This window comes from Castor canadensis, chromosome 1 (assembly GCF_047511655.1).
Source record: "Castor canadensis chromosome 1, mCasCan1.hap1v2, whole genome shotgun sequence".
Classification (NCBI taxonomy): domain Eukaryota; kingdom Metazoa; phylum Chordata; class Mammalia; order Rodentia; family Castoridae; genus Castor; species Castor canadensis.
This window is the reverse complement of record NC_133386.1, coordinates 31,158,515-31,185,255: the sequence shown is the minus strand read 5'-3', so window position 1 is coordinate 31,185,255 and position 26,741 is coordinate 31,158,515. Positions and strand designations below refer to the sequence as shown.

Here is a 26,741-nt window from a genome sequence, read left to right as displayed (position 1 = left end):
ATTATCAAGAATTTTCTAAAATGTCCATATCTACCTATAAGTATGACATGACTTCATCTGATGATACACACACCTTCAAGTCACAATTTTAAACACTTTTCTCAAGAATCGAAACACAAATCAATAAATTGGAACCACAGGTAAATTTGAAACACAACAACTTTTATTATAATCCCATCTTCCCCACAGATAAATTATTTTATTTTGTAATTTTAATAATTTTTAAATGATATACTTTATTTCATAATTTTCCAGGTAACTAATCTTGACATGATTAAAACTAAATTAAAAATGTAATTAGTATTTTTAGATTTAGTTATTCCCATTAAATACATTCATGATTTGAACCACTGATATATTTTGTCTGCTTAGTTTTATAGTTATTACAGCTACAAAATGTAGGAGTATCAACATTTAAGCTGAAAATAGGAATTATATATAATTTCTTTGAATTATAGTCCAGACGGTGAATCCAGTTTCTCACAAAAATCAATTTGTAATCAATATTCTTAAAACTCACTGCAAATGATGCAGCACATGAAACAATACAAATGAAATATTCTGTAAAAGTACTTTTCTTTGTATCAAAGAAAGACCAAGAGTCTGATATAGCAATTTGGGGGACATAAAAAAAGTGAATAAGGTGAAGCACTCACTGGTTAGCTTGTTAAAACATAGGCGTCTTTGATTCTTGGAAAAGAATACATATTTTCTTAAGTCATTAGAAAGCACTTCTGCTAGAAAAAAGAGACTAGAAATTAGACTATTTCTTAAGGCAAGTTGTAGGCCTGTAAATTCCACTGGAAATTTTTTCAAAAATTTTATGTAACCTGGCATAAGCTGCAAATCAAAACACTCTTGAGAGACTGCCCCAAAACAATTTATAAACCATAAATATTTTGAATATTTTCTCGGTAGAACTTTCTCCTTTTTTATGTTATTTGAATTCATTTTTGAGGACAATGTTTCATAATACTCAATGGATTTTAAAATATTTTAGGGCTTAAAATATTGCAAGCAGTATTTTAAAGTAATAATCCAATATTTAAATTCTAGCCACCAAAACCTCTCTGCAATGACAAAAGTTGATACCAGTACTCCTCTTGACCTGTTGACCTCTCTTAAATTCCTGCTTGTTCAAAGTGAAAATTTCTTGGGGTTTTGATAGACCTACAAACACTGCAAAAAAAAAAAAAATGCTCCAACACCACTAAGATTTCTCTTGATATAAAAGTCTAGGGAAGACAGAAATGTGATTCCCAATGTGCTTACTGGTAGTCCACTTAATGGATCATTATTGTTATATGCTTGTGATAGAAAAGCTAGCTAAGAATTCTTAGACAAGAAAATACACTACATATAAGGCTGAAATTGATACTGATGATACATAAATGTAGAAAATTATTTCAATTTCATTCAACTCATTCATTAGCATTAATAGTAAAAATAAAACTCATGAATGTAAGTGGTCAATGAATGTTAAATTAAAAAAGAATAAAAGAGCCAGGAGATGGTGGCTGACACCTGTAATCCTAGCTACCCAGGAGGCAGAGATCAGAAAGATCGTGATTCAAAGCCAGCCTAGGCAAATAGTTCATGAGACCCTATCTCAAAAAATCCATCACAAAAATGGTCTGGCAGAGTGACTCAAGATGTAAAAGCGCATATATAGCAAGTGTGAGGCCCTGGGTTCGAATCCCAGTGCCATAAAAAAATGAATAAAAGACCTATTTAGTGAAACATTTGTTTTTATTTATGAAGCTACAAGTTTACATTTGTCCCTATGCCAAGAACCAATTAAATTGACTATGAATGACACATGATCTACGTATATACAATATTATCTTTTCTGAGAGACTTCACCTATGTAAGAAAAGGACTTTGGCACTGTATTAAGTACATGAGATTGCTATATGCATTCCCCTTTAACATGCACGAAATACAAAATAACTTCTTACACAGAGGTAAATGACTCATCTGCAGTCACATTGTTGCTAAGTCTTCTGCTGGCAAAAATATCCTATGAATAGCTAGGGCCACACGTTAACTCAAACATTCCCTCAACTCTTGCCTTTTGCCTCTCTGTGTAGTTGTGAGTCATTCTGTGAACAAAGGCAGATCTGTGCAACTGGGTAGATTAGAAATTAACAAATTTAAGTCACTTACAACTGCCCACCTTTTACAGAGGAGGAAAACAAGGCCTTACGCAAGGTGACTTACCTGAGAGAACATAATTAATGAAAAGGTGGACCAGCGATCCTAAGCCACATGTCCTCTACATTCCAGAATCTAGACATTTGCTTCTTTCTCACATGCACACGGCTTCATTACATAGTGTGGGGGCCTGACAAGATGGTGGAAGTGTCTGGCTTTCCCAGTGTTAACAGTATTCTGTATGCTTATTTAATTCTATCTTCTTTCTTGTGCCTTGGCCATTTCTCCCATAATCTTTGAGAGCAGACCCAATAATCTCCAGCTTCTATGGAAATGCCAATAATTACAAATACAAAGCCAAGAGGCCTCTAACTTTTTAAAAAAATACTTGTTCCTTCAGTAACCAGATGCAAAAATTTTGGGAGACCCATTCCAGGGGTCTGGCAGGGAATAGTGTGGTACAGGCAAATTGAGTTTATTTATTATCCAATTCTGTGATTTAAAAAAAAAAATTCTATAGAAATTCACTGACTTTTTTCCTATTTGCATAGATATACTATGACAAAAATTTTTTAAGACAATATCAAATATTTTCAATGAAGTAGATATTCTCAAAAATGTTGATAGGAAATGTAATTTTCTTGTATATAATTTATCAGTATGTAATCTATTAAATAATAGGATTCTTGGCTGGGCACAGTGGTCATGCCTATAATCCTAGCTACTCAGGAAGCAGACAGAGATTGGGAGGGTCAAGGTTTGAGGCCAATCTGACAAAAAGTTAGAGACCACATCTCAATCTATGATCTTGGAATGGTGGTACATTCCCAGCTATGCGAGAGGTCGGGAGGGGGGCATAAATAAGAGAATTGATGTCCAGGCCAGCCCTGGAAAATATACAAGGCCCTATCTGAAAAATAACTAAAGCAAATATGCTGGGGGTATGACTCTAGCGACACAGCACATGTCTAGGAAGTTCGAGCCTTGAGTTCAAACCCCAATGCCACCACCACCGTCACCAACAACAATAATAATAGTGCAAAGAAGACGCTTAAGATGGTGTGTAAATCAGGCAAGACAGCTATTTCTTATATGTCTTTTATTGGGTTTTTTTGGTGGAACTCAGGGCTTCATGCTTACAAACCAAATACTCTACTTCTTGAGACACAACTCCAGTCCTTATTTCTTCTCTAAATAACTTCCATATAATTAAAAATCATTTCTATATATTTTTACTATTTTCATTTAAGAACAGCAATTTCTTTTTCATTCCTACCTGTGAATGAGTCACATACCTTTATTACGTGATGCTTTTCCTGGAACACAGGAATCTTAAACATTTGGCACCAATATGTTGTACCTTTGTTTGGGATGGGGACCTGTCTTAATAAAAAAGGGGAGGAGGATACAAAGTCACATTCTGTTGACCCAGTATTAAATACAATAACATAATCAAAAACTCTCTTATACACTTTCAGTGAACAGATCCTTATAATCACAAAACCAAAAGAAACTTACGTCCTGGTTTACCAGGTCAAAGTATGGTAAGGCTGTGGACAACACACTGGTTTTCTCAGGATTCAATAACCGCAGACTCTTGGTGCCCCGGTTGGAGTCGTGGTACTTGGGACCAGCCTCTCCAGCATCTTCCTGGTGGTAGGCCCAGATCACTCTCACAGTGCTGTCCTGGTGAGCAAACATGGACACATTACACCCCATCTGAGCACTTTCCTTACCTCTCAGATGGGTTTAAGAACTCTAATTAAAGCAGAATGTAAAAATGAACAAAAGAGAGTAACACTTAAAGTTCTCAACATGGTCTCTAATTTTAAAAATCTGACTAAGTCATTAAGGATCCAAATAGAGGAGTTGCTTTCTGAAAGGAACTCTCTCAGCATGCAATAAATGTGTTTCAAAATAGAGTGAGGTAAAAATTGACTCAGAAATTATGCTTTCATAAATAAGACAACAGTAAATCATTGTCACACCAAAATTCAAAATTAGCAAAGTAGTTACCAAGCAAGTATTATTGTTAAGTAGCAGCAACTTTGAGACATTAAAACTTCCTCTGATATGATGGAACATTTTAGGGAAAATAGCAAACAAAAAGAAAATTAGAATCACCATAACATTCTTTCATAACAGAATTCCTTCTGAGGCAGTAGCTCAGTCACATATATGAATTTACAGAGAGTGCTAATTCTAGAAGGAATTTTTAATTCTAGGTTTATTATGCTAGAGTCAATCTCAAGTCATTTTATGAATCCTGGGAATTTCCAAGAGATTCGGGTACCCCAAATAGGGAAAGTACTGCCAGGTGAAACTGGTTTCCACTGAGCCATCAACAGAGATTGCCCCAAGGGTTGTGGGGTGAGAAAGGTTTGCTCAGTGTAGAGAAACTATTCATTTCTCCCACAGATGAAGATGTTTTGTCAGATCGTTGGAACAAGAACTTTGAAAAAACAACAAAGGAAAAGCTACTGATTTTAAGTGTTCTCTTCACTATATTCTTTCTTAATAAGTCAGAGGACTATAATTATTATTCCAATTAAAGTATAATTGCACTGTAGATTACATAAAAAGTGATCCATGTCTTGGTATTTTTTTTTCTTCCTCTTTTACACCTTACTAAATGTTAATTAAAATTGCTTCATATTTTTTATATTCCCCTTTTTAAAGCTTTAATGTATTGAATAAAAAAAGATAATTTTATTAGTATATACAAATGAAATTGAGGCTAGCAATTTGTGGAAAGTGCTGCATGAATTATATATCTTCCAAATATTTAATTGGTATATGCATGAAGATATTAATTTTGGTGAGAAATCTGGAAATAATAAATCTCATATGATATGCCAATAAATGATTCTAGTCAGCTGACTAATCATCATGATTTCTGAAATTTAAAAGAAGAGTTATAAATCAGATAAATTATATCCTAGTATTCAGAGTATATCATGATTCTCTTTGTGTAATACATTTCATTAAACTTTTACCTATTATCTATTTTCAAATTTTATAGAGAAACTAAAGCACCTTTTAAAATACAAACTTTAAAGAGCTCTACAAAATCTTAAATTCACATTAAAAAATATCTGTTTTGAATTTTATAATCTTAGGGTTTTTAGCTTCTAGAGAGATTGCAAAGATTATATGACTTTGTTATCACAGATTATTTTTCAACATTTATTCCTTTCACTGGGTAAAGTATTTCACAAGTATAAATACACAGTTCGTTTGTGTATGCATTCACTCGACATGCCTTACCGTTATTTGCTTGTCATTTATGTCACATGTATGCAATTCTCTGGTAAATTCAATTATTGTGTGTGTGCTATTTTCCATGGCATATTCTAGGTGGTAATCTTGCTGTGTATCTTTTTTCAACTCTTTATTTGCATTGGTAAAAAAGTCCTGTGGAAAATATGAAAAAGAAAAATAGAGGTAGTCTAAACACAGAGTGAAAGAATTAAAAAGAATTTATAGAACTTTAAAAACCCAATTCTGGGTTTGCTTACTGTAAAATCCGTTATCTAGACCCATTGTACAAATCCTGGGAATTTCCAAGGGATTGGAGTCATCCAACTGCAGAATCAGTTATTTAGAAAGCTACATTCTAGAATCAATTATCTAGAAATCTACATTTCTGGTTCTTCAGGAAACGTAGTATGGATTTATAATCTTCACAGAACATCCACAACAAGAAATTCATGAGGCAACTGTTGGTGGTTCATGCCTATAATCTTAGCTACTTGGGAAGCTGAGATTGGGAGGATCCTGGTTCCAGGTCAGCCCTGGAAGGGAATTCACAAGTCCCCATCTCAACAGAAAAAAGCTGAACATGGTGGCACAAGCCTGTCATGGTGGGAAGCCTAAAATAGGATGACTGTGGTCCAATCTGGCCTGTGCAAAAAGTGAAACCCTATTTTCAAAACAACCAAAGCAAAAATAGGAAAAGTGAAGCTTAAGCAGTAGAACGCCTGCCTTGCAAGTGTGAAGCCCTGGGTTCAAACCCCAAAATACCACTGAGGGGAAAAAAAATAAATGAATGAGTATTCAAGGTCATTGAATGCTCTTCCTTTACTGTACAAATAAGAAGACAGGGCATCAGCACTGTGAAATGTATTACCCCCAAAGGAGGAAAGTGATTAACAGCAAAGCCAGAACCAGCCCCAAGGTCGGCACTCTTTTCCACTATTATCATAAAAGAAAGAGACCCAGGAGCAGGTCTACAGGTTGTTTCAATGTAAGCGCTACTATCACGACCTTATTACGATGAAATGCAATGAAAAACATGGAAAGAAATGAAACTAGTTGAAATACATGACACTGAGAAACTGGGAAACTTTTGTTTTTGTGATTCAGCCATAATCTTTGTACAAAGCACTTTTGACGATGTACTGATGCCACAGAAAGAGCCTGGGCTTTGAAATCGGGTGATTAGGATCTGACCGGTGGCCGTCCCTCCAAACAGCCTTGTAGAACTACTCTGAGAGCTTTTGTTTAGCATTGATAAAATGGGGATAATATACATCTATTTTATAAACTTAAAAGATAAATAAATGAAATAGTTGAGAGCACACTTGCTACAGTTAGTGCTCACTCAAGCTAATTTCCTTCCTACTTTTGCAATACTGTTTGGGTTCTCGAAAACAAAAACAAACTACCGTTAGTTTACTATGCTGAGAATTATCAAAATCATGACCTTCGTTTTCCTCATTTATAAAAAAAAATACAAAATGTGCCTCATTTATACTGTATTATTCAGTGCTGTATTATATCTTATTCTTGAAAACAATTACAGAGTTGTTTTATAATCCTCATGCTGGAACATAATTACTTTTACTAAAATTAAAATTAAATTAGAAGAATTGATTTCTATACTTAATTAAGAAAATAAAATACACAAGAAAAACCTTAAACAATCTATGAATGTCACATTCAGATGGATGGTATTTTTATTCCTACTACCTTTTATAGATAATTATCAAGAGTGTATACATCCAAGTTCTAGATTTTTTAGTATGTTGAAACCCCAAATAATTGTCAATGCACAGAGTCTAACTAACCTTTCTTCACTCTGGCAACAATAACTGTAATGTACAAGTACATTGCGTACAGTGCCCTGGTTCATGTATCATGTTTCAGCACGTTCTGCGTATTAACTCATTTAATCTGCACATCAACTCTATTCTCAGATGAAGACACTGAAGAAATTTGTCCAGGATTAAGCAGCAGGTAAATCTTAAAGGCAATATTCAAACCGTAGCAGTCAGACCCCAGTGCCTACATCCTTCCTCACTATTTTACGCTACAGTGGCCATTGCTAGAATGGGATGGAGGTTTATTTCTGTTTATTTTTTCTGTCTATAGAAACTAGTCATACCATTTTTTACATGAAATTTTCTTGTATACGCTAAAGTTGGGACTTGACAAACACTTGGTTCTGAGAACCAGGTTGCAATTATGACAGCAATTCAAATGGCATACCCCTATGATGATGTGATCTTTCCATTTTTATTGCATATATTTTCAATATGTAGATGAAATAACAATGCTTATGGACAAAAAGAACTTAGATCAACTGACTATGTCTTTACACTGAACTCATTACATTTCATTACATTATTCATGCAATCAGTTTTTGCAAACAAAATAGTACAATACAAATTGTAATCAGTTTGAAGAGTAAAATAATTATCCTAGTCATGCAAATACATTTTCAAAACCATGTACCACAAAATATCCAGCTTGCTTGCCAATTTTCCATTCATCCTGTTCCACTCAGCAATATCAATTCCTTCCAGCTATTCCACCTTTTTCTAGCTTTCCACATAATTTAGTTATAAAAAAATGGGAGAAACTTCATTCAGCTATTGCTGAAGTTTCCTTGAGCTTGTCTGCCCTGTGTAAACCAATGGGCCCTTAGTATTTAGAAAAGACAGAATCAGGTATGGGCATACACCTGTAGCCCCTGCACTTGGGAGGCTGAAGCAGGAGGATCCCTTGAGTTCAGGACCAACCTAAAGGCATTTTTTTTGTTTTGTGGATGATTTTTTTTTTTTTTTTTTTTAGAAAAGACATCTGCCAATTATGTCAAAGCTCTTGACTACAAGGAAAATGTGATAAAAAAGAACCTAATGGTATCCTCAACCTTAGTGAAGGAAAATATGGTTGGAGCTTATTGAAGTTAAACTGAAATATGAATTAACCAAGCCATTATACTTTTTCACATCTTCCCATTTCTGGGGCCTGTTTTGAAGGCCTAGCTTCATCTTCAGTTTTGATCATAGTATACCTTAGCTATCCAAATAGTATTATTATTTACACATTCCTCCAGCTGGACCTTCATAATAGTTGGAAACCCACATGCATATCTCTGTTTTCCTAGGAACATCCAAAATAGTCTAACCCATAAAAGATGTCAACGTTTCTTGACATTAAGCTCACTTTATTGAAAGAATTTCAGCTATGATTCATGATAGAGAACCATCCTGCCTTATTTCTGTCCTTGAAAATACCTACTCTATGGATTCATAAAATATACTCAATCTTAAAAGAATCAGAAAAAGAAGAAATAGAACACAGGAGGTACACAGAAAATAGATATAAGTAAAATGAAGGAAAAAATCATATTAGATCATGCAGATATTAAAAGGTTAATAATATCCACACCATGGTGACAAAACAAATGGACAATCCAGATGAGAAATAAAGTCCTCAAAAGACACAAACCATTGTCTTTTTCTCATTCAGGGAAGCAAAGATACTCTGAGTAGCCTTAAACCTACTCATATGTATAAAACACCCCACAAAGAAAATCCTAGACCAAGATAATTTCATTTGTAATTTTACCAAATGTTTAAGGAAAAGGCAATACCAATCCTTCACAAACTTTCTAGAAAAGGGAAGGAACATGTTTTTTGACTCCACCATTACTCTGATACCAAAGTCAAGGACATTACAAAAAATTATAAACTAGTATCTTTCATGGACCTAGATACAGATTTTTCTTAAAAACAGAAATAAAGGCATTTCTATGTTAGGAAAGAGAACAGCAATATAAAAAGGATAAAATATCAGGAAATGAATTGTGCAAATTCATCATATCAAAAATCTAAAAACTAAAATCATGATAATATTGATGAATGCAGAAAAAAACATTTGAAAACATTTCTTCATGGCAAATACTTTCACTAACCTAGTAATAGAAAGCTACTTCTTCAATCACATAAAGGACACCTACAAAAGATTACAGATAGCATCACACTTAATGATGAAACACTGATTTCCACCCCCCTAAGTTCAGGAACATGCCTTGGGAACAAAGAGAGGATAGTCACCATTTTTTAAGATTCCACAGTTGCTTGTCCATCTCTCATGGTTCATCTCTGTTGTTCTCTGGCACTATTTTCTCCTCCCATCCTCTAAGATTTCAAAGTTCTGTCCTTGACATTGTACTATTTTTGTCTTCACATTTCATCCTTTGGGAATCTCACCTACTCTAAATTTCAAATCACCTTTATTCAGTATCATATATCCAAAAGTCTATTTCACTTGGAAGTCTCATTGTCATTTCAAATGTAATAAATCCAAAATTGTATTCACCCTTTGCCTGTTAAGACTTGCTTTCCAGATTATTTTCTTTAATTATACTGCTACTTTCCCTGCCATTCAAATTCAAAACTCCCTGTATAGCTATCCTTATCTCAACTAGCAAAAACCCTTGGTCCTTCCTATTATTGCTTATGCTCTCTCTTCAACAAAATCAGAGATAAGGGCAAAATAGTTTCTGCCTGGTAGTGAAGGGGTAGGGAGAGAGAGGGAGGGGGCAGAGGAAAGGGAGGGGGTAGGGGGTAAGGGGGATAAATGACCCAAACATTGTATGCACATATGAATAAAAGAAATTTTAAAAAATTCAAAACTCTATTCTTTAACTTCTTCCCTATTATTCTTCCTATCTTCACAGATAGCCCCTACTCTTATCAAGTCCTTTGAAAGAAAAACACACTTGTTCTTCTTTCAACTTCTTAGTTCAGACTCTATCGTTTTCATACTTCTATTAAGGTCTTCATTGAAAAATCCCTCTTGCTATGTTGCTTCATTTTATCGAACAGTATACAGTACAATTTCTTAAAATCTAGATTCCAAGTTCCCTAAAATTTAGCCTAATCTGGATTTCTAGTTTAGAACTATTATTAATCTTGCCATGTAACCTCTATTTTCTCTATATTGTTCCTTTCACATACTTAGCCTTTTATCCAGCTCTTTGCTTTCTTTTACATTGTCCCTCTCCATCTCCCCTACTCTCTTAAGTAACTCTTTCCATTAACCTCAGCTATTAGATCTCTTCCTTTCCTTCAGGGTTCATGATTCTATTTCCTCTGTGGAATGTCCTTTGATCATTCCAACTGCAAGTTATCATTCTCTCTCTGGGTCCTTATTCCTCTGTTTATAGTTCTATATGCCATGTGATATATTCTAGACATTGCATTATCTTTCCAGCTGCACGGTAATTGCCTAGAAATGACCAAACTCCTCAATCATGTTTTAAATCTCTATTTTTACAGTTCCATTGTAAATGAAACCCCCACAAAGTGCGACAATAGATTATTTCCACACTTGCTCTCAATTATATTTACATATGGTTAAGAGCTGGTGTGGAATGTGTTTAACCAGATGCTAGAATGAGTTTGGGTCTGTGTGAATAGCCATGAAGACACATCTGGCACCAAAACCTGGAAATACTGCTATGACCTTTTAGCCTCTACATGGACATGAATCTTAGGAGCCTGACATTACTATTTAGAAGAAAGAATTTATGCATATAACAACTCTGAAATCTTTTTCTACAAGGAAGGGATTCCCTACCTATTTTAAATAAATAAGAAAAAAACTGATCTGAGAGAAATCATGTTTTAGAATGTATTGTAATGTTAATTTGTATCATCAGTGCCTGAGAGACAGACTTGCATTTTGAAGATTCTCATTAAACATGTGCACTTTAAAAAGGAACACACTATCTTTCCTAAATAAGGAAACACTTTTTTTCATTTTTATTAGTATATATTCATTGTACAGGCGAATTCATTGTGACAGTACCAAATAGACTTACATTATATATTGGTTAATTCACCCCCACCAACTCCCACCCTTAACCCCCTCCCTGCCCCAATAAAGCAATTACACCAGGTTTCATTCTTCTATTTCATATATGTATATGAGGCCCATCTACCAGATTCCCTCACCTTCATCTCCTCCATTCACCCTCCCCATCACCACCACACTTTACCATTTTACAGTCCTGTCTTTCATTATTAATTCCAAAGTCAATGTCCAAAGGAGTTTCTTGATGTATCCCTGCTGTGAGTCTACTTTACTTTAGTTAGTTCAACCCCTTCAGTTTCTCTCCCTTACCCCTTCATCCCCTCATTATTTAACAGCTTCAATACATATCGTTAATCTTCTACCTACACAGACGTTATGTACATATTTCAATGTTATTGACTCTCTGTCATTCTCTTTGTCTTTCCCTCTCCCCCAGTTCCATAGAGTGGTTCCACTATTAAAAACATGTTTTACATATAAGCTTGTGTATCATCATGTTTGCTTTTGTGTATATGTTTATCATTTGGATCGATCTCTAAATATGGAAACAATTTTGAAAATAACAAAAGAACTTTCATCAGATATTTATGTCTTTGTGGTAGAGGAATAATTTAACTTTGTGGGATATAAGTATTCTGTGGTGGTACTTTTATGGGAAACACAGCCTCAATGGTGTTAATATAGCAAAAATGACATATTGGCAAATGTTAAAAAGCACAGTTACATGAGATAAAAAGAAAGGAAAGGACAAATATATCTGGGTCCCAAATTTAATATTATTCAACAATTCTTGCTGGGAAGAAGAAAGGAAGAAGAAAAGAAAGCCACTCAAAGAACATTCAGTCTTGAAAGATCACTGTTGAGATTTAGACTGGCTAAACCTAAAAAAAAAAATGTTCAATGAGTTTATGAATTTCCTGACAGCTTGATAAATTGCTATTCAAGTGGATAAAATCAAAGAAGTAGTTACTGTATTATTATCATACTCTAGGGAAAAAAATTGAAGAATGAAATTGTCAAAGCAAAACACTGACCAAGAGTTCAAATGCTGATAAAGCCTGACAGATGTTGACATTCACAAAATGATAGTATCTAGTACTTATGAGATATTAGAGAAAATTCCCCAGTTCATTTTTACTATAGCTGATTTCTTCTTTTAGAATTAGAACCCAAATTTTACCTGTTCTACCTAGGAAATGGAATCAAAATCCAGTATCATCCATGGTGAAGGCCATTCCTCAGCAATTGTCCTACAGTGCTTGATATTCTAGGGCTTTTAAAATAAAAATAGGAATATTGATTACAGTGGACACTCATTATCATGGTCTAATATCACAGCTTCTGCAAAAATATAATTATATCATATCGTATTGAATATAATATAACATAGGATACTGGTAAATAAAAGTTCCAACTAAGAATCATTTTTAAAAAGACACTATAGGTATAAGAGGGGTGGAGAAGACTTAGAGAATCACAACTCCATAGAAACTTTGTTACACAGAGTTTAAGAATAAAAATACGTAGATGTTTTCAACAGTAGAAATGGAAAAGCTGGCATACAGGAGTCAAACTTGTGTTTAATCTGTTTTAATGTTCTGCAAAGTGAAATATGAAGTACCGTTAGCCTTCATGAATGTCTCACTGTGGATCACAATCAACTCTAACTGAAATACCTAACTCAGGTTCAATATGGGTTGCCACTGAGGTATTATTTTTGTTTTTATTTCAGACTATTATATTGAGCATGCATTTGAGTTGTATATATTTTTCTTTTTTATATAAATTTTTATTAGGATATATTCATTATATAGGGGGGATTCATAGTGACAATTCCGATTAGACTTATATTGTATGTTATATATTTTTCTTGATAAACTATTACCCTTGAAAATTTTTGAGTTAATGAGCTCTGATAATAAAGTTAATCTTTAGCTACATAACAAAAATACTTCTCCTGAAACATGTGCTGATGAGATATTATTTTCTTTGGAATACATTATGCCTTGAAAAACTTTAATTGAGGTTTCAAAATGTTGTGTGGTTAACAATAAAGTAAGTTACCATCAGCAGAAGTGGGCAGGAAGTTGACATTAATCATTAGCATGGAAGCATGGGTACTAACTGTCACTTTTAAACTAAGACAACATACCAAATTTCTAGCTTTGATAAATGGACAAGATTACTATGACCTCTTGTTCAAAACATGATTACACAGATGTTAAACTGGTTCTCGCTCATTGTCACTCTTTTTTCCTTCTCTCTAAAAAAAAATCTCCACTACAGAATAGAGCTTTGACGAACGCTGTGTTAACAAGATGAAGCGAAAACTATTGTGGGTGTAATAAAAGATATGAATAGACTTTGGAGAAGTGCATTTAAGCACAGCTGCAGGGAGATTTTGAGAAAAATGTTACAATCTGTCATTATTTTCTCCAACAGGTGCCTGTAGTTGTCTTCTTTTTTTACTTCACAAAAGCCTTGCTACTTCAAACATTTCTGTTCGCAATATCAATTTCTATCATAAGTGTTATGGTGGCTTAATAATACTGATAGTGCAGTAATAAAAAATTTTGTGTTAGGAGAAAAAAATCATCAAACTATAAAAACACAATCTTCAGTTTTCAGTAACTTAAAAAATTTAGTTCACAAATTTTATATATCTACATGGAAATTCAAAATAGAAGGGGAGCACTTTTGAAACCACTTCAGATAAAACTGAACTTTTGAGAGTCTAATTAGGAATCTGTTAAAATATTAACCTGTAGCTTGTGCTCCAGTAAGAATTTGGCCACCCAACCAATCTGTTTGTTCTTTCAGTGCCACCTCCCGATACACACATTCTAAATTTTCTCCCGTAGTGCAGATCTCATTTTACCGACCATGCAGAATTATTTAATATTTTGCGATAATTATAGAATTATTAGAGGTAATTAAATTAAATTTTTGATTCTTCATCTCTAGCATTATGCTTCAGCAGAGAAAATAATTTCAGGTTTCACTCTTCGAATATTATTTTATCTTCATCCTATCCTATCATGTAAGTTTTGTAAAAAGTTAGATAATGTCTCAACTGTTCACGACCGTTTTATGCAAGGAAAAAGCTGGCTTCTTCTTCCTTTCCTATCAGCCTTCCTCCCTGCTTTTTCCTCTCTCCCTCCCTCGCTTCCTTCCTTCTCTCATCCTAGTGTATGTGCATATATAATGTATATTATATGCACATAATAATATATACATATTATACACAGTATATCATATACATATCATACATATGTATAATACACATACTACTGTGGCTACTTGCAGAGAATGAATGGTGTCCAGGAGACAGGAATCTTGCAGCAGTCCCACCAGTTTGAGCTTCACAGGTAGTGAGTAATACAACTGGAGAGAAGTGGGCAGATTTAGTTAGGAGGGAGTCAACAGAACCTGAAGATGGGTTTTAGATTTAGGGTGAAGGAAGGAAAAGAAAAAAGAATGACCACTAACTTTAACTTGAGCTAAGAGTAAGTGACATTTACTGCGATAGGGAAGGCTGGGAAGTAGGGAAATTTGAGGTAAAGTAGATTAAGTTTGAAAAGCCTATCTAAATACTCTTCTACGCAGATCAGGAGGCAAAGAATATGCTCCAAGATAGATCAAAGTAATGCACCAATGGGAGAAAGACAGAGGGTTCAGAAACTCAGCAAGTTTATACATTGTTGTTGAAGTTATTCAAATTCGAGTGTATACAAGTGGTATTGTTTTCTTCATTTTCCTTTATTTTTTCAGATTTGAAAATGAATGCACATTCATTACACATAATTTAAATATATGCAAATCTATGACAGAGAAAAAGTTGAAATATTGTCATGACATTGTACTAGCTCAATGCACACTTTTCTAGGTGAATGTCTTGAAGCAAGTTTTAAATGCAATATAGACAGGGCTTTTTTGTAGATAATATTTTCCCTTCTATTCATTTCTTGAATAACCTAAAGGCAAGAATGAGGAGTATAATTATTTCTAGCACCACACTCTACTTGGAAGCTAAAGGACACCTAATTGCAATTCCCACCAAGGAAGATTCTCTCAAAAACATATTTAAGAGAACATGTATTTAACATTTACAAAGCCAAAACTCACAACCTTACAATCTCACAATGGAACTCATTCAATTTTAATGTCTCTGGTTGTCAGACATGTATTTCTTATAATAAGCTAAAATCTTCCCTTTTAATGTATACGGATTGTGTCTCTTTTTTTCTTTTTCTTTTTCTTTTCTTTTTTTTTTTTTTGGAGCCTAGTAATAGATAGTATCTAATCCATACTTCTTGAGGAAGACTACCCTATTTTAAAGACAATGATCAGGTCTTTCCAATTGCTCATTCTCCAGACAAAACATTGCCAGATATTTCTCAGTCCTCAGGTACTAGGATTTCCAGAGGTTTCAACCATCCTTCCAATCTTCCTTTGAAATGCTCTTGTTTACCAACATGTCCTTTACAAATGCTATTCCTAGAACCCTCTTACACTGTTGGTGGAAATGTAGACTAGTACAACCACTCTGGAAAAAAATTTGGAGGCTACTTAAAAAGCTGGACATCGATCTACCATTTGATCCAGCAATACCACTCTTGGGGATATACCCAAAAGACTGTTACTCCAGAGGCACCTGCACATCCATGTTTATTGCGGCACTACTCACAATAGCCAAGTTATGGAAACAGCCAAGATGCCCCACCACTGACGAATGGATTAAGAAAATGTGGTATCTATACACAATGGAATTTTATGCAGCCATGAAGAAGAACGAAATGTTATCATTTGCTGGTAAATGGATGGAATTGGAGAACATCATTCTGAGTGAGGTTAGCCTGGCCCAAAAGACCAAAAATCGTATGTTCTCCCTCATATGTGGACATTAGATCAAGGGCAAACACAACAAGGGGATTGGACTATGAGCACATGATAAAAGCAAGAGCACACAAGGGAGGGGTGAGGATAGGTAAGACACCTAAAAAACTAGCTAGCATTTGTTGCCCTTAACGCAGAGAAACTAAAGCAGATACCTTAAAGCAACTGAGGCCAATAGGAAAAGGGGACCAGGTACTAGAGAAAAGGTTAGATCAAAAAGAATTAACCTAGAAGGTAACACACACTCACAGGAAATCAATGTGAGTCAATGCCCTGTATAGCTATCCTTATCTCAACCAGCAAAACCCCTTGTTCCTTCCTATTATTGCTTATACTCTCTCTACAACAAAATTAGAGATAAGGGCAAAATAGTTTCTGCTGGGTATTGAGGGGGGGAGCGGGAGGGGGTGGAGTGGGTGGTAGGGGAGGGGGTGGGGGCAGGGGGGAGAAATGAACCAAGCCTTGTATGCACATATGAATAATAAAAGAAAAATGAAAAAAAAAAAAAAACAAATGCTATTCCTAGAAGGAATCCTCTGGTTTAATCCTCTTAGGGCAGAGGGTTAAGTCATTGCTATATCCCTTGATGGGAACAGGAAAGATTATCGGTTAGTATTACTCTTGTGTGTTTAGTAGCTACATCACAGTGAACTGAAAATTAATTGAACTAACAAATACTTTCTCACATAAATTCTGGTTTAATACAATTTTACACATTTTGTACCTATACAGATTATTTTCAACCAAGTTGTTGAACTGCACTTGTGTCCCCATTGAATTTTAACTTTATGTCTCCAATTATTTTAGTCTATCATTATCTTTCAAGTCCTCATTCTTTAACTTAATGTAGCCAGTCTTTTAACATGTTTACAGTATGGGTGTTAAGTATTTATAACGATAACTAATCCAATTTATTAATCCATCTTACACTAGGACATCATGAGAAGACCTGAAATATACATTGCTATCATTCAGATGAACCACTTATTTAATAGCCTACTATGCAGGTACAGCAAGTCAAATGCAAAAGAAAATAAAGTCTTGTTCTCTAAGCTAACTTCACTAAAATCAAGCTGGCCAGTCATGAGTAATTGTGAAGTGTTCACAAACCAACTGCTTAAAGTTTGTCTTCAGATTGTCTCAAAATTTGCTATATGTCTCCCCCATCTATAATTGTAGTACACATCTTTTCCCCAAGTTGGAAAGCTGGGAAATTTGTCTTCATGTTGTCTTCTGATCATTCTCACAGTTCCCAATTGGTTCATTACACTAATGTTTCCTATTTACTGAGTACTTTCAGCACATTACATATTCACATAAGAGCTTTAATGCCTATTCCATTTAATCCTCACTAAAACCTATGAGTTAAAGATCAGGATAACCATTCTGCAGAAGAAACTATCACTCGAGTTGAGGAGTTTGCCACACAGGGATAAGTAACAAGCAGCACTAGGATCCCCACCCAGTCTAGAAGACTTCCTGCTCCTAACTGTGTAGCAGTTACTCAGCAAGTCTTTCTTGATGATCTGACAAGCACATGGAATTTTTCCTAGTACCTCTGAAGATTTGGAAGCCTTGACACAAGTCATCAATTTGCAAATGTTCCATCCATGCCCTAATAGGATACTAATTATCTACCACTCCTGTTCTTCTCCCTTCTTACTTCAGCAACTATAGCTTAAGGGTGTTTTCATTGCTTATTGGCAGTGAGAATCAGAAGGGAAGGAAAAGGATATCTAGTTATGCAATGAAAAACACTTGAGAATTTTTTTCCAAATACAAAAGGAGTCCATTTTGTTACTGCTAATTCTAATAAACGACTTTCAACCAGAATACTTCCCTTGGCTTAAATACAGACTGAGGATTACCTGGGATGTTCATTTATTGATGAAATGAAATGACTCTGCTAACCTTTGACAATGCATGACTGATAAATTTGGGGTAGATATTCCTATTGTATAGAAATACAGTGTTTGCACCAACCAGAGAAAGGTGTGTAGTCATGGCAGAGAGCTACAGGGAGAAGAGAGATTCCCTGCTGGCATATTTTGAAACACAACTCTGCTCTCATGTTAGAAGTGGCTGCTCTTGTTTCAGCCTGTAAATTTGAGAAAATACTTAGAACTATCAAAAAACTCCTTAAATTCATCTAAGAAGTGTTTCCATGACAGGAAAACCCACCTTATTTTTCTATTAAAAAACAATGCTAAATGTCCAAACATATGCTACTCTTTGCTTCAAATATCAAATTGTCACTCTAATGGCTCTGTATGAAATCCTGCTTTGTATTCCATGCCCTGTCTCTGGAATCTTCAAAGCTGCTACATGTTGAGTCACATGACTCCCCGCAAAGAGCTGGCCATGTAAAGTCACTAGTTACCAAACTTGACTCCACATCAGAATCACCTGAAAAACATGAACTGTGGTAGTGCTTGTGTCCAATAGTGAGACTGCACTTTCACTAGACCGGAGGAGGGAAGGAAGCATTGACATTTTTTAAGGATCCCCAATCCTACTGTGCAGATGACTCTGGGAACTTCTGCAAGGGAATAGGAGTATCACTTCTCAATTCTCTATTAACTGCCTGCTTATCACTGGACTGCAATCTGCCATAACATGAATTCACCTTGGCTCAGGAGGTTGATCCAAAGAGACCTGAGTGTCCAAGGTAGATGTCCTACTGGCGTCTACTAGGAGTTTCCTTGTGTAAATAAGGTGTCAGCACATGAACTTTGCAGGGAAATAGTTTTTGAAATGCAGTGATTCTGATTTTTTTTCTGAGAAATGGATCTCAACATTTTCATTTAAAAATTGCATGAAAGATGGAACTCTTCCCCAGGCACATGTTATTTTGTTGATCTAACTTCTCAAAAGCCTTTAGTGCTCTAATATTATTGGTGATAAAAAAAGCATGCAAAACAAAACGTAAGAGGAAACATCCATACCTAGTACTAAGAATTGTCTACAAAAATCACACTCTAGGTCTTGAAAGACTGTGGTTGGGCTTTACTAACCATCTGCATAACAATGTCACAGAAACAGAAGAGAGCTCAAGTGGTTCAGACACTTCTGAAAAGCCATTAATTATATTTTCACCAGGTAGACAGTTTCCTATATTCAAGATCTCCTGAGTTCTTTGATGATGTCCATGAGAAATTATCTTCTTCATAGTATATAATATTTTAAATTGTAAACACTATGGTTAACTTCCAAAGACAGCCTTCAAAACTCAGGACACTTGTTTTCCTCCATGTTTTAATGAATTAGCATCCTAATGTAAAATACTTACACAGCTACTCCTTATTATATCATTGTACCTTCATTATCTGCTCAGTATTGATCACTTTCTGTTACTTCTCCTGTATATTTATTTGTTTACTGCTACCCCCATCAAAATATGAGCTCCAAAAGACCCCTGATTTCAACTCATTCAATGATGTGTCCTCTACATCTAGAACTGCCAATAAATATCCAGTGACCATGTTCTGGATGAATGAATGAGTATCCCAGCATTTCCTGAACATCTACAAAATGAGCAAACTAAGATACTGACCTCAAAGGGCTATTTTGAGAATCACATGAGACAGCACATCTTAGGGACTTATCACAATGTAGGACATATGTTAAGAACTCAATGAATGAAACATTGTAAGAAGTCATATCATAGAAATGTATATCTATGGCATTTATGCTGGAACAAAAATAGCAAAAGAAATAGTACGATTTTATTTTATCAGTCTAATATATACTTTATTATACATGTTCTTTCATTATTTAGGAAGAAAACTGGAATATTTCTCTTGTAGGAGAAGAAAGGGCACCAGACCAGGATTCACAGGAAATAACTCCAGGCTGTAGATATGTATGGCTTCCTACAAGCTACTTAATAGTTAATCAAGGCATTGATTCCTTGCCTATAAATTGAAGGATAGGGTGGAGAACAGGAGGTTTTAGGGAAATCCAGCTCTTAAGAAGCAACAAGTAAATATATAAAACACTTACATATTTACAAATATTTTATATTTAAATGTACAATTTAATCTATCTGTTTTTAGTAAAAACAGTGCTAAGATTTTTTCCATAATTTGGATACATTAGATGAACAAGAAGAGACCTTCCTAGTAAATTATGTATTTATATAACATTCAGTACAAAATCATAGGCCTACAGTTAACAATAATTATGCATTTGAAATTATTTTTACAGAAATCATTGCTTATATGCTGCATGTATTTTTTTTGTCTACCCTGTAATTTAACAAGTTAAAAAGATACAGATTTGAAAGAAGCTCCCTAAACAAATTTTGTTGGCTTAAAAGTTCTTTACTAGTTATTTGTTTCAAATTACAATAAGGAGCATTGTGAGGCATCCGTGTGTGTGTGTGTGTGTGTGTGTGTGTGTGTGTTTTCTTGTTACATATGGGTCAAAAATTTCCAGAAACATGATGTATTCATCCCTGCTGCCAGCAACCGTATTTTAATAGGGCCTATTACAGACAATGAACCAATAAACCACCGTTCAGTTTCTTTGAAGTGGACTCTTGCCTCTCTTTCCAAGACTTCAGAAGTAAGCCGTAGGTTGCCTGAAGCCTTGAACTCTGTTTGTCATTCAGGTGCATTGTTTCCTTGGCTGTGAGGTCGGCTTCTTTCCTTAGGCTAATTACAAAATCCTGTGCAGCTGAAGAGCATCCTCTCCTATTCAAACACTGGAGCATGTGTCCCCGTTACTAATGCACCAAGCATGAGCTTGGAAAGGTCCCTTCCTCATCTGGAAATTGAGGGGGAGGGGGAACATCATGCAAAGACATAAATATCTCTTAACGAGGCTCCAGCTGAGCTGTGTCAGGGCTGTGCACTTTGTTCATCTTTCCCTTAGCTTTCAATTTGCTTTCCAAACATTTCTTTGTTGCAGTTGGCTGGGTTGTGCTTAAAAGAATGCTCACTGTTTTCTGTGATTTCACAGCAGTTCCAAGCACTTCCTCGGAGTGGCCCGGCAGCAATTACCCTGCTGCTGAAGACACTTGTGGACACAGAAAGGCTTCAGTTTTTGAGACAGCCAACAAGCAAGGTTACAACAAATGATGACATATGTGTCAGCCCCATTCACTAGTGATGTATACCCCCAAAGGAAGGGTGAATCCATTTTTGTGCAAATTCAATGCTGCTCTCTTCTCTCACTCACACAAACTGGGCATTCATCAACCGGATTACTTGCCTCAAATGGGCACTCACAGTTACTAAATGGTTTGGGTGGGGGTGGAATTGCTGTGTGTCAAAAAGGGGCAAAGAACAAGGAAAGGACAGGAATCCATCAGGGAAATGAGAGTGGAGCTGATTCACTGAGACAAAATGTGAGGTTCTCAAAAGCCAATGCAAAAGGACAGGGGTTTCCCGCCCCCAGCCCTGGTCCTTCTGTGAATGACAGTATAGAAGCTGACCTGTGCAGCACCCCAGAGGGGACATTTCCACAAGTGTAAGCTACCACAGAACAATGTATCCAGTAGATACACAGAAGGGCTTCATTTCACAACGTATTCATTTCAACATCTTCTTTTCGTCCCCATTTTGAGAGTACCTGGTCATATGCCCTTTAAGGAAATAGCTGCCGGCAGGGTCAAAAAGATCAAAAAATTAGCAGGACAAATTTTCATAACTGTGACATGTCTCCAGGTAGAGGTTTTGCTTCTTTGTTTGTTTCGAGACAGGGTCTCACTATGTAGCCTAGGCTGGCCAACTGGAACTCACGATCTTCCTGCCTCAGCCTTGGGAGTGCTAGGATTACAGGCATGTCCTAATCCCAGTTGTAGTTCTAAGCCTGCTTCCTTGACTCAAGGAAATTCAAAATCTGATTTTTTTTTTTTAACTCTATAAGCCTTCAGGCAAATATCATTCAGCCCTTTGGAGGTAGTCTCATTGGATCTAACTCTGAATTAGTGATTGGCAATCACTGAAAAATATGAGGTTGACATATTTTTCAAAGTTCAGAGATCTTTTACTGTGGGGAATCAAAAAGAGAGGTAGCAGAGAGAGTATGCAATAGAACAGAGGAAAAATTACCAACTGTCACTAATAGTGAGTGGTAGTATCAAAGGGGGTGGGAAGGAATGGTGAAGTAAACACTGCCTCCTGATTCAATAGTGTTGAGAGAGTGAATACATGTAGACAGTGGTGAGAAGGAGACTGTGAAGATGAGTGTGATATAATATATTTTCCAAAGATGGGCACGCTAATCAATCTCCTTCCCACCATGTTAAAGGTGGGAGCTATGTTACATCTTGTATCACTGAGTCAGTGGTGACAGCAAAAGACACACAGTATGACCAACTCAAAGACTATGTTATAAAAGGCTATACAGTTTCCACCTAGGCCTCTTGGGATGTTCACTTGGCACCAGCCAATATGCTGTGAGGAAGCAAAGCCGCCATGTGGAGAGGCCACAATCCCACCACAGAAATGGCTGAGGGCCCAGCCAATAGCCAGCATCAACCACCAGGCAGACATTCAGGTGAGCAAGCCTTGGGACACTTCCCAACCACCCACCTTGGAGTTGACACAAAGTGAAGCACAGCAGAGCTGTTCCTATCCAGCTCTGCTCAAATGACAGACTTATGAGCAAAGTAAGGGTCATTGTGTTAAACTACTATGTTTTACAGTGGTTTGCTAGATAAGAATCAACAGGTAAAACAATGGACAAAGCCCTCTGACACTGGAGTTATTTCTTGACACAGAATAAACCAAACCCAGTCTAAAAAGAAATGGGACTTGCCTATCTTTCTTGGATTTTCATAATTTGGGTTGATTCTTTATTAATTTTAGTCTTCTTTCTTGATCTCAGATTAGTTTAGCTATGGATATTTTCCAACTGAAATGGTATGTGTGTATCCAGGTAAATAGTGCTTGGTACAAACTTGGTTTCCAATATTTAGTAATCAGAAGGTTCTTGCACATACATACATACAACTTAAATTCTGTCTTCTCTCTAAAATGAAACATACAGAAGATCTGGCAATACTGGATTTGCATTCCTCTATAACAGTAACTCACTCACAAAAACTCTCCTTTCCCCAAGGCCGTCTACTCTCTGTTGCATCCTGCCTGTTTCACTCAAGCTCATCCACTCATACTTCCTTCCTAACCTCTATAGATATTTGGGTTTGTGGCATGTAATTAGCCAACAATTAGGATTTACTCATACAGTCAAACAAAAGTTAATACCCTTTTGAAAAGAAAAGTTTAAGATAATTAGAAAAACAAAGTCAGAATAATAGAAAATCTAAAGTTCAAGTCTGAAATTAAGTAAGAAAAGATGAAACAAAATATAGAGGGAAAAGCCCCAGGAGGAAGTGATGGGGATGTCAACTTAGGTTATATCAAACAGTCTGATGCTATTGTCCCTTGATCCTTATGCCCAGGAGCGAAGGCTTCCTGTTTCATTGTTCCATGGAAATTATGCTCTCACTGGAAGCAAATTACATGCAATCTAAAGTCTACTAATAAAATCACGTGCACTCTATGTAAGAATCCTACTTATTTTTGGTATACTTGCTTAAGATACCTTTGTCATGCTAGTATATGAAAAACCTCAAATAGTTTCTAGGAAGAGGATTCAATTTGAAGTATTGGAAAATGGAATCATCTAGCCTGGATGATCTTTCTATAATTGAAACACTTGTTTTTATTTATATTATTTGAGATCTTTCATTTTATTAATGAGGTTTTAAATAAGCTTTCTTTCTACTTAACATATTGGTATAATTTTATGTGTCCTAAAATCAGTAGAATATTTAAGAAAATGGAACAGGAAAGTATGTCAGTCAAATAAGAAAATGATTATCCTTTAAAAATGAAAATAAGGATTATATTTCTGGAGGAACAGAAAACGGAGGAGAAATCCTATTTCTTATGCATGGAGAACTATCCATCTTCAATTTATCTCATAGTGGTATTATTCACTACTTTGAGAAAAACTCCATTTTTCAAAATAAATTTAAAGAGCATTTAACAAGTGTTAAGCAATCTTGATGAAGAACCGACAGCAATGTGAAAATATTCTGCAGTTTAAAAAAATCTGTTTGTGGTGGGTCCATTATGACAAGTTAAATCAGGATTCTGCTTTTAGCCATTCCTTTGATATCAAATTGGGTGGGCTTCTAGAAATTCTACTATTTTGACAAAAATAATATCAAGTTCACTTTTAATGTGCACCTTTTACTTCACCACAGTACGATTTCTCATGTTCTATAGAACATTCAAGGATAGTTGACAGGCATAAAACACTCCTCACTTTACAAAAATGAACAGATTTTTAAAAATGGGCAGAAATGGGTATTTAAATAAGGCATTGTCAACTTTATGCCACAGGAGAGTAATTCATTCTGCTTGTAAGGCCTGTGTTTGGGATCAAAGCCTTGGTTAACAAATTTAATGTCCAAGACACTGCAGGAGAAAATTTATATACATCAGTGACGTCAGCAAAGTGCAATCCTCATAAAATTTTATTTTATTGAAGTTCCAGAGTACTTCTTTGGGGAGCAAAGGATTAATTTGTGCAAAAGCAGACAATTGGGCTGTTTCAAGTTTTGTTGTTTTTTTTTTTTAATTACTGTCGCTTTATTTCTAGCAAAGTCATTAGCTCAGTACCAGAATCGGGGTTCAAAATGCATCTGAGCTAGAACACTGTGGAAGTTGAACTGAGAAGGCAGGGATAAAATTCTGAGAAATGCACTCTGAAATCCATGAAGAGCATTTAAATTCTACTCAAACCATAAAACAAGGCCAGAACAAGGAGAGTTTTGATCTGGACTTTTCTGAAAGGGCAGTAATGTTGGACGAATTGATATGTAACAAAGAGTGTATATTCATCACAGTCTAAACGTTGGTCAGGATCGAAGACGTCCAGGAAACCTAACCACCTTCATTCTGGTGGTTTCACAGGTTTTTTTTCCTCTGATAAAGACACCTATAAACAGGCGCCATCGCTATTCCAGCTCCCCATAAGCACACCGGTAGCAAGCAAAACAAATTAACTCTGCTGCACATTAAAATAAGTGAATAATTTTCACCACTGAATAGGGGATTCAGCCTGGAGCCCTTAGGCTTGGAAGGTCTCTAAATGCGGCTTCCTAAACTGCTCTCAGAATAACAAAGTTCTTAAGTTACTCTTAAGATTCCCTCATTCATCTAATGTAGCTGACATCAGCCCGGCGCCTGGGGGCTCCAAAATAGCCAAGGACTGGGGACATTGTGAGAGATTCCCAGCCCTAGACTGCCAGAGCGCCAAGTGCAAAAGCTTTCTGTCCCCCACCCTCGCTGTCCTATTAGCTCTCCAAAATCCGGTCCTCTCCTTTCCCACCAGGGATGAAGGGATGAAGGGTCAATTAAGCGAGGCGCTGAGGACAGGAAAGCGCTCTGGGATGGAAAACTTCTTGGGCTCACCGGTGCTCTGGCTCCGCGTGGCGCGGTAGAGGCGGGGACCCCAGTGCGGGCGCCCTGGACTCCGGGGTGCAGAAGCCGACCTGCACCCTGCGAAGGTGAGGGTGCACAGGCTGCGGGCGCGGGGTGGCCAACCTCTCCCAACGAGTGGCAGCTGGTGGCCCTGAGGCGCCCCGCACGCGCGCCCTTGTCGGGGTTAGCAGGACGCCCGCGGCCGGGGGAGCTCTGGCCAGGGCCGCTTACCTGGAGGTAGGGCCGCCCGTGGGCCACCCCGGCCACGACGATGTCTGCGGCGGCCATGGTCCCGGTGGGCGAGAAGCCGAAACCCACGTAGCCGGCGGTGCGCACCTCAAGGCGCACGGCGAGCCTGCTGCCCCGCTGGCCCCAGCCCAGCCAGTACTTGCCCTCCGCGTCGAGGAGCGCGCGGTGCGGGTAGGAGCGGCCCGAGCCCCCCGTTGCCGCCCCGGGGAGCAGCGCCCACAGCAACAGCAGCAGCCAGCCGTGCATCCTTGGCGCCTCCTGCCCGCCGCCACCTGGCTCAGCCTTTGCGGAGCGAGGACAGGAGCGGGGCGGCTGCAACGAGCGAGGCCAGGGACCGCCCCTGGGACCGCCCGGGAGGGGCAGGACCTGCGCTCCCCGCCCCGGGCCGCGGCGCGCCTCGTCTAGCCTCGTCCGGTCCGGTCCGGTTCGGTCCTCTGGACCGTCTCTGCGCTGCCTAACCACGATCCACCTGCTGACTTGGTCCTGGAGTTCGGTGGGCAGGAAAAACGAGGGGCTTTCCAAAGCACAGAGGAAAAGGCAGAAGCCCAGAAAAGGGGCCAGGAGCAGTGGGAAAAAGGAGCAGGGACAGAAGGTAGTGCTGGAGGGTTGGCACTTGGAGAAAGGGAGCATTCCTAGGGGAAAATAAATGGAAAATTGATGGGAGAAAGCACATGTAACCCCAGAGGTGGGGCAGTGAATAATCAAAGGGGATAGTCCTGGGATATAAAGGATGGAAAGTGAAAGTCCCCTATAGTGTAACCTCGAAAGTCTCTTGCCATGGATTTTTCCAGAGCCATTGCACCCAGAGATGCTTGTTCCCCAACCTTCCAGCGCACTTCCATCAGTCTCTTGCCCAGGGGACACCAAATGTTGCTCCTCACAGCAGGAGCC

The 26,741-nt window shown here is 37.1% G+C and overlaps 1 protein-coding gene across 3 annotated transcripts in view; it reads right to left on the bottom strand.

Annotated features, from left to right (window-relative positions):
* Nucleotides 1-26,152, bottom strand: part of Moxd1 (monooxygenase DBH like 1) — an 86,863-nt gene extending 60,711 nt beyond the window's left edge. The window contains exons 1-4 of one of the 3 annotated variants that reach the window (XM_074074467.1): nt 25,833-26,152; nt 5,422-5,568; nt 3,673-3,840; nt 3,450-3,533 (exon numbers count right to left, since the gene is read on the bottom strand). In XM_074074467.1, the coding sequence (XP_073930568.1) occupies nt 3,450-3,533; nt 3,673-3,840; nt 5,422-5,568; nt 25,833-26,096 (663 nt within the window). In that variant the 5' untranslated portion in view covers nt 26,097-26,152. Of the gene's footprint in view, nt 1-3,449; nt 3,534-3,672; nt 3,841-5,421; nt 5,569-12,442; nt 12,542-25,832 lie in introns of those variants that run through there. The other 2 variants (XM_020164452.2, XM_074074471.1) reach the window with 2 other exon arrangements.
* Between the last annotated feature and the right edge of the window lie 589 nt (nt 26,153-26,741).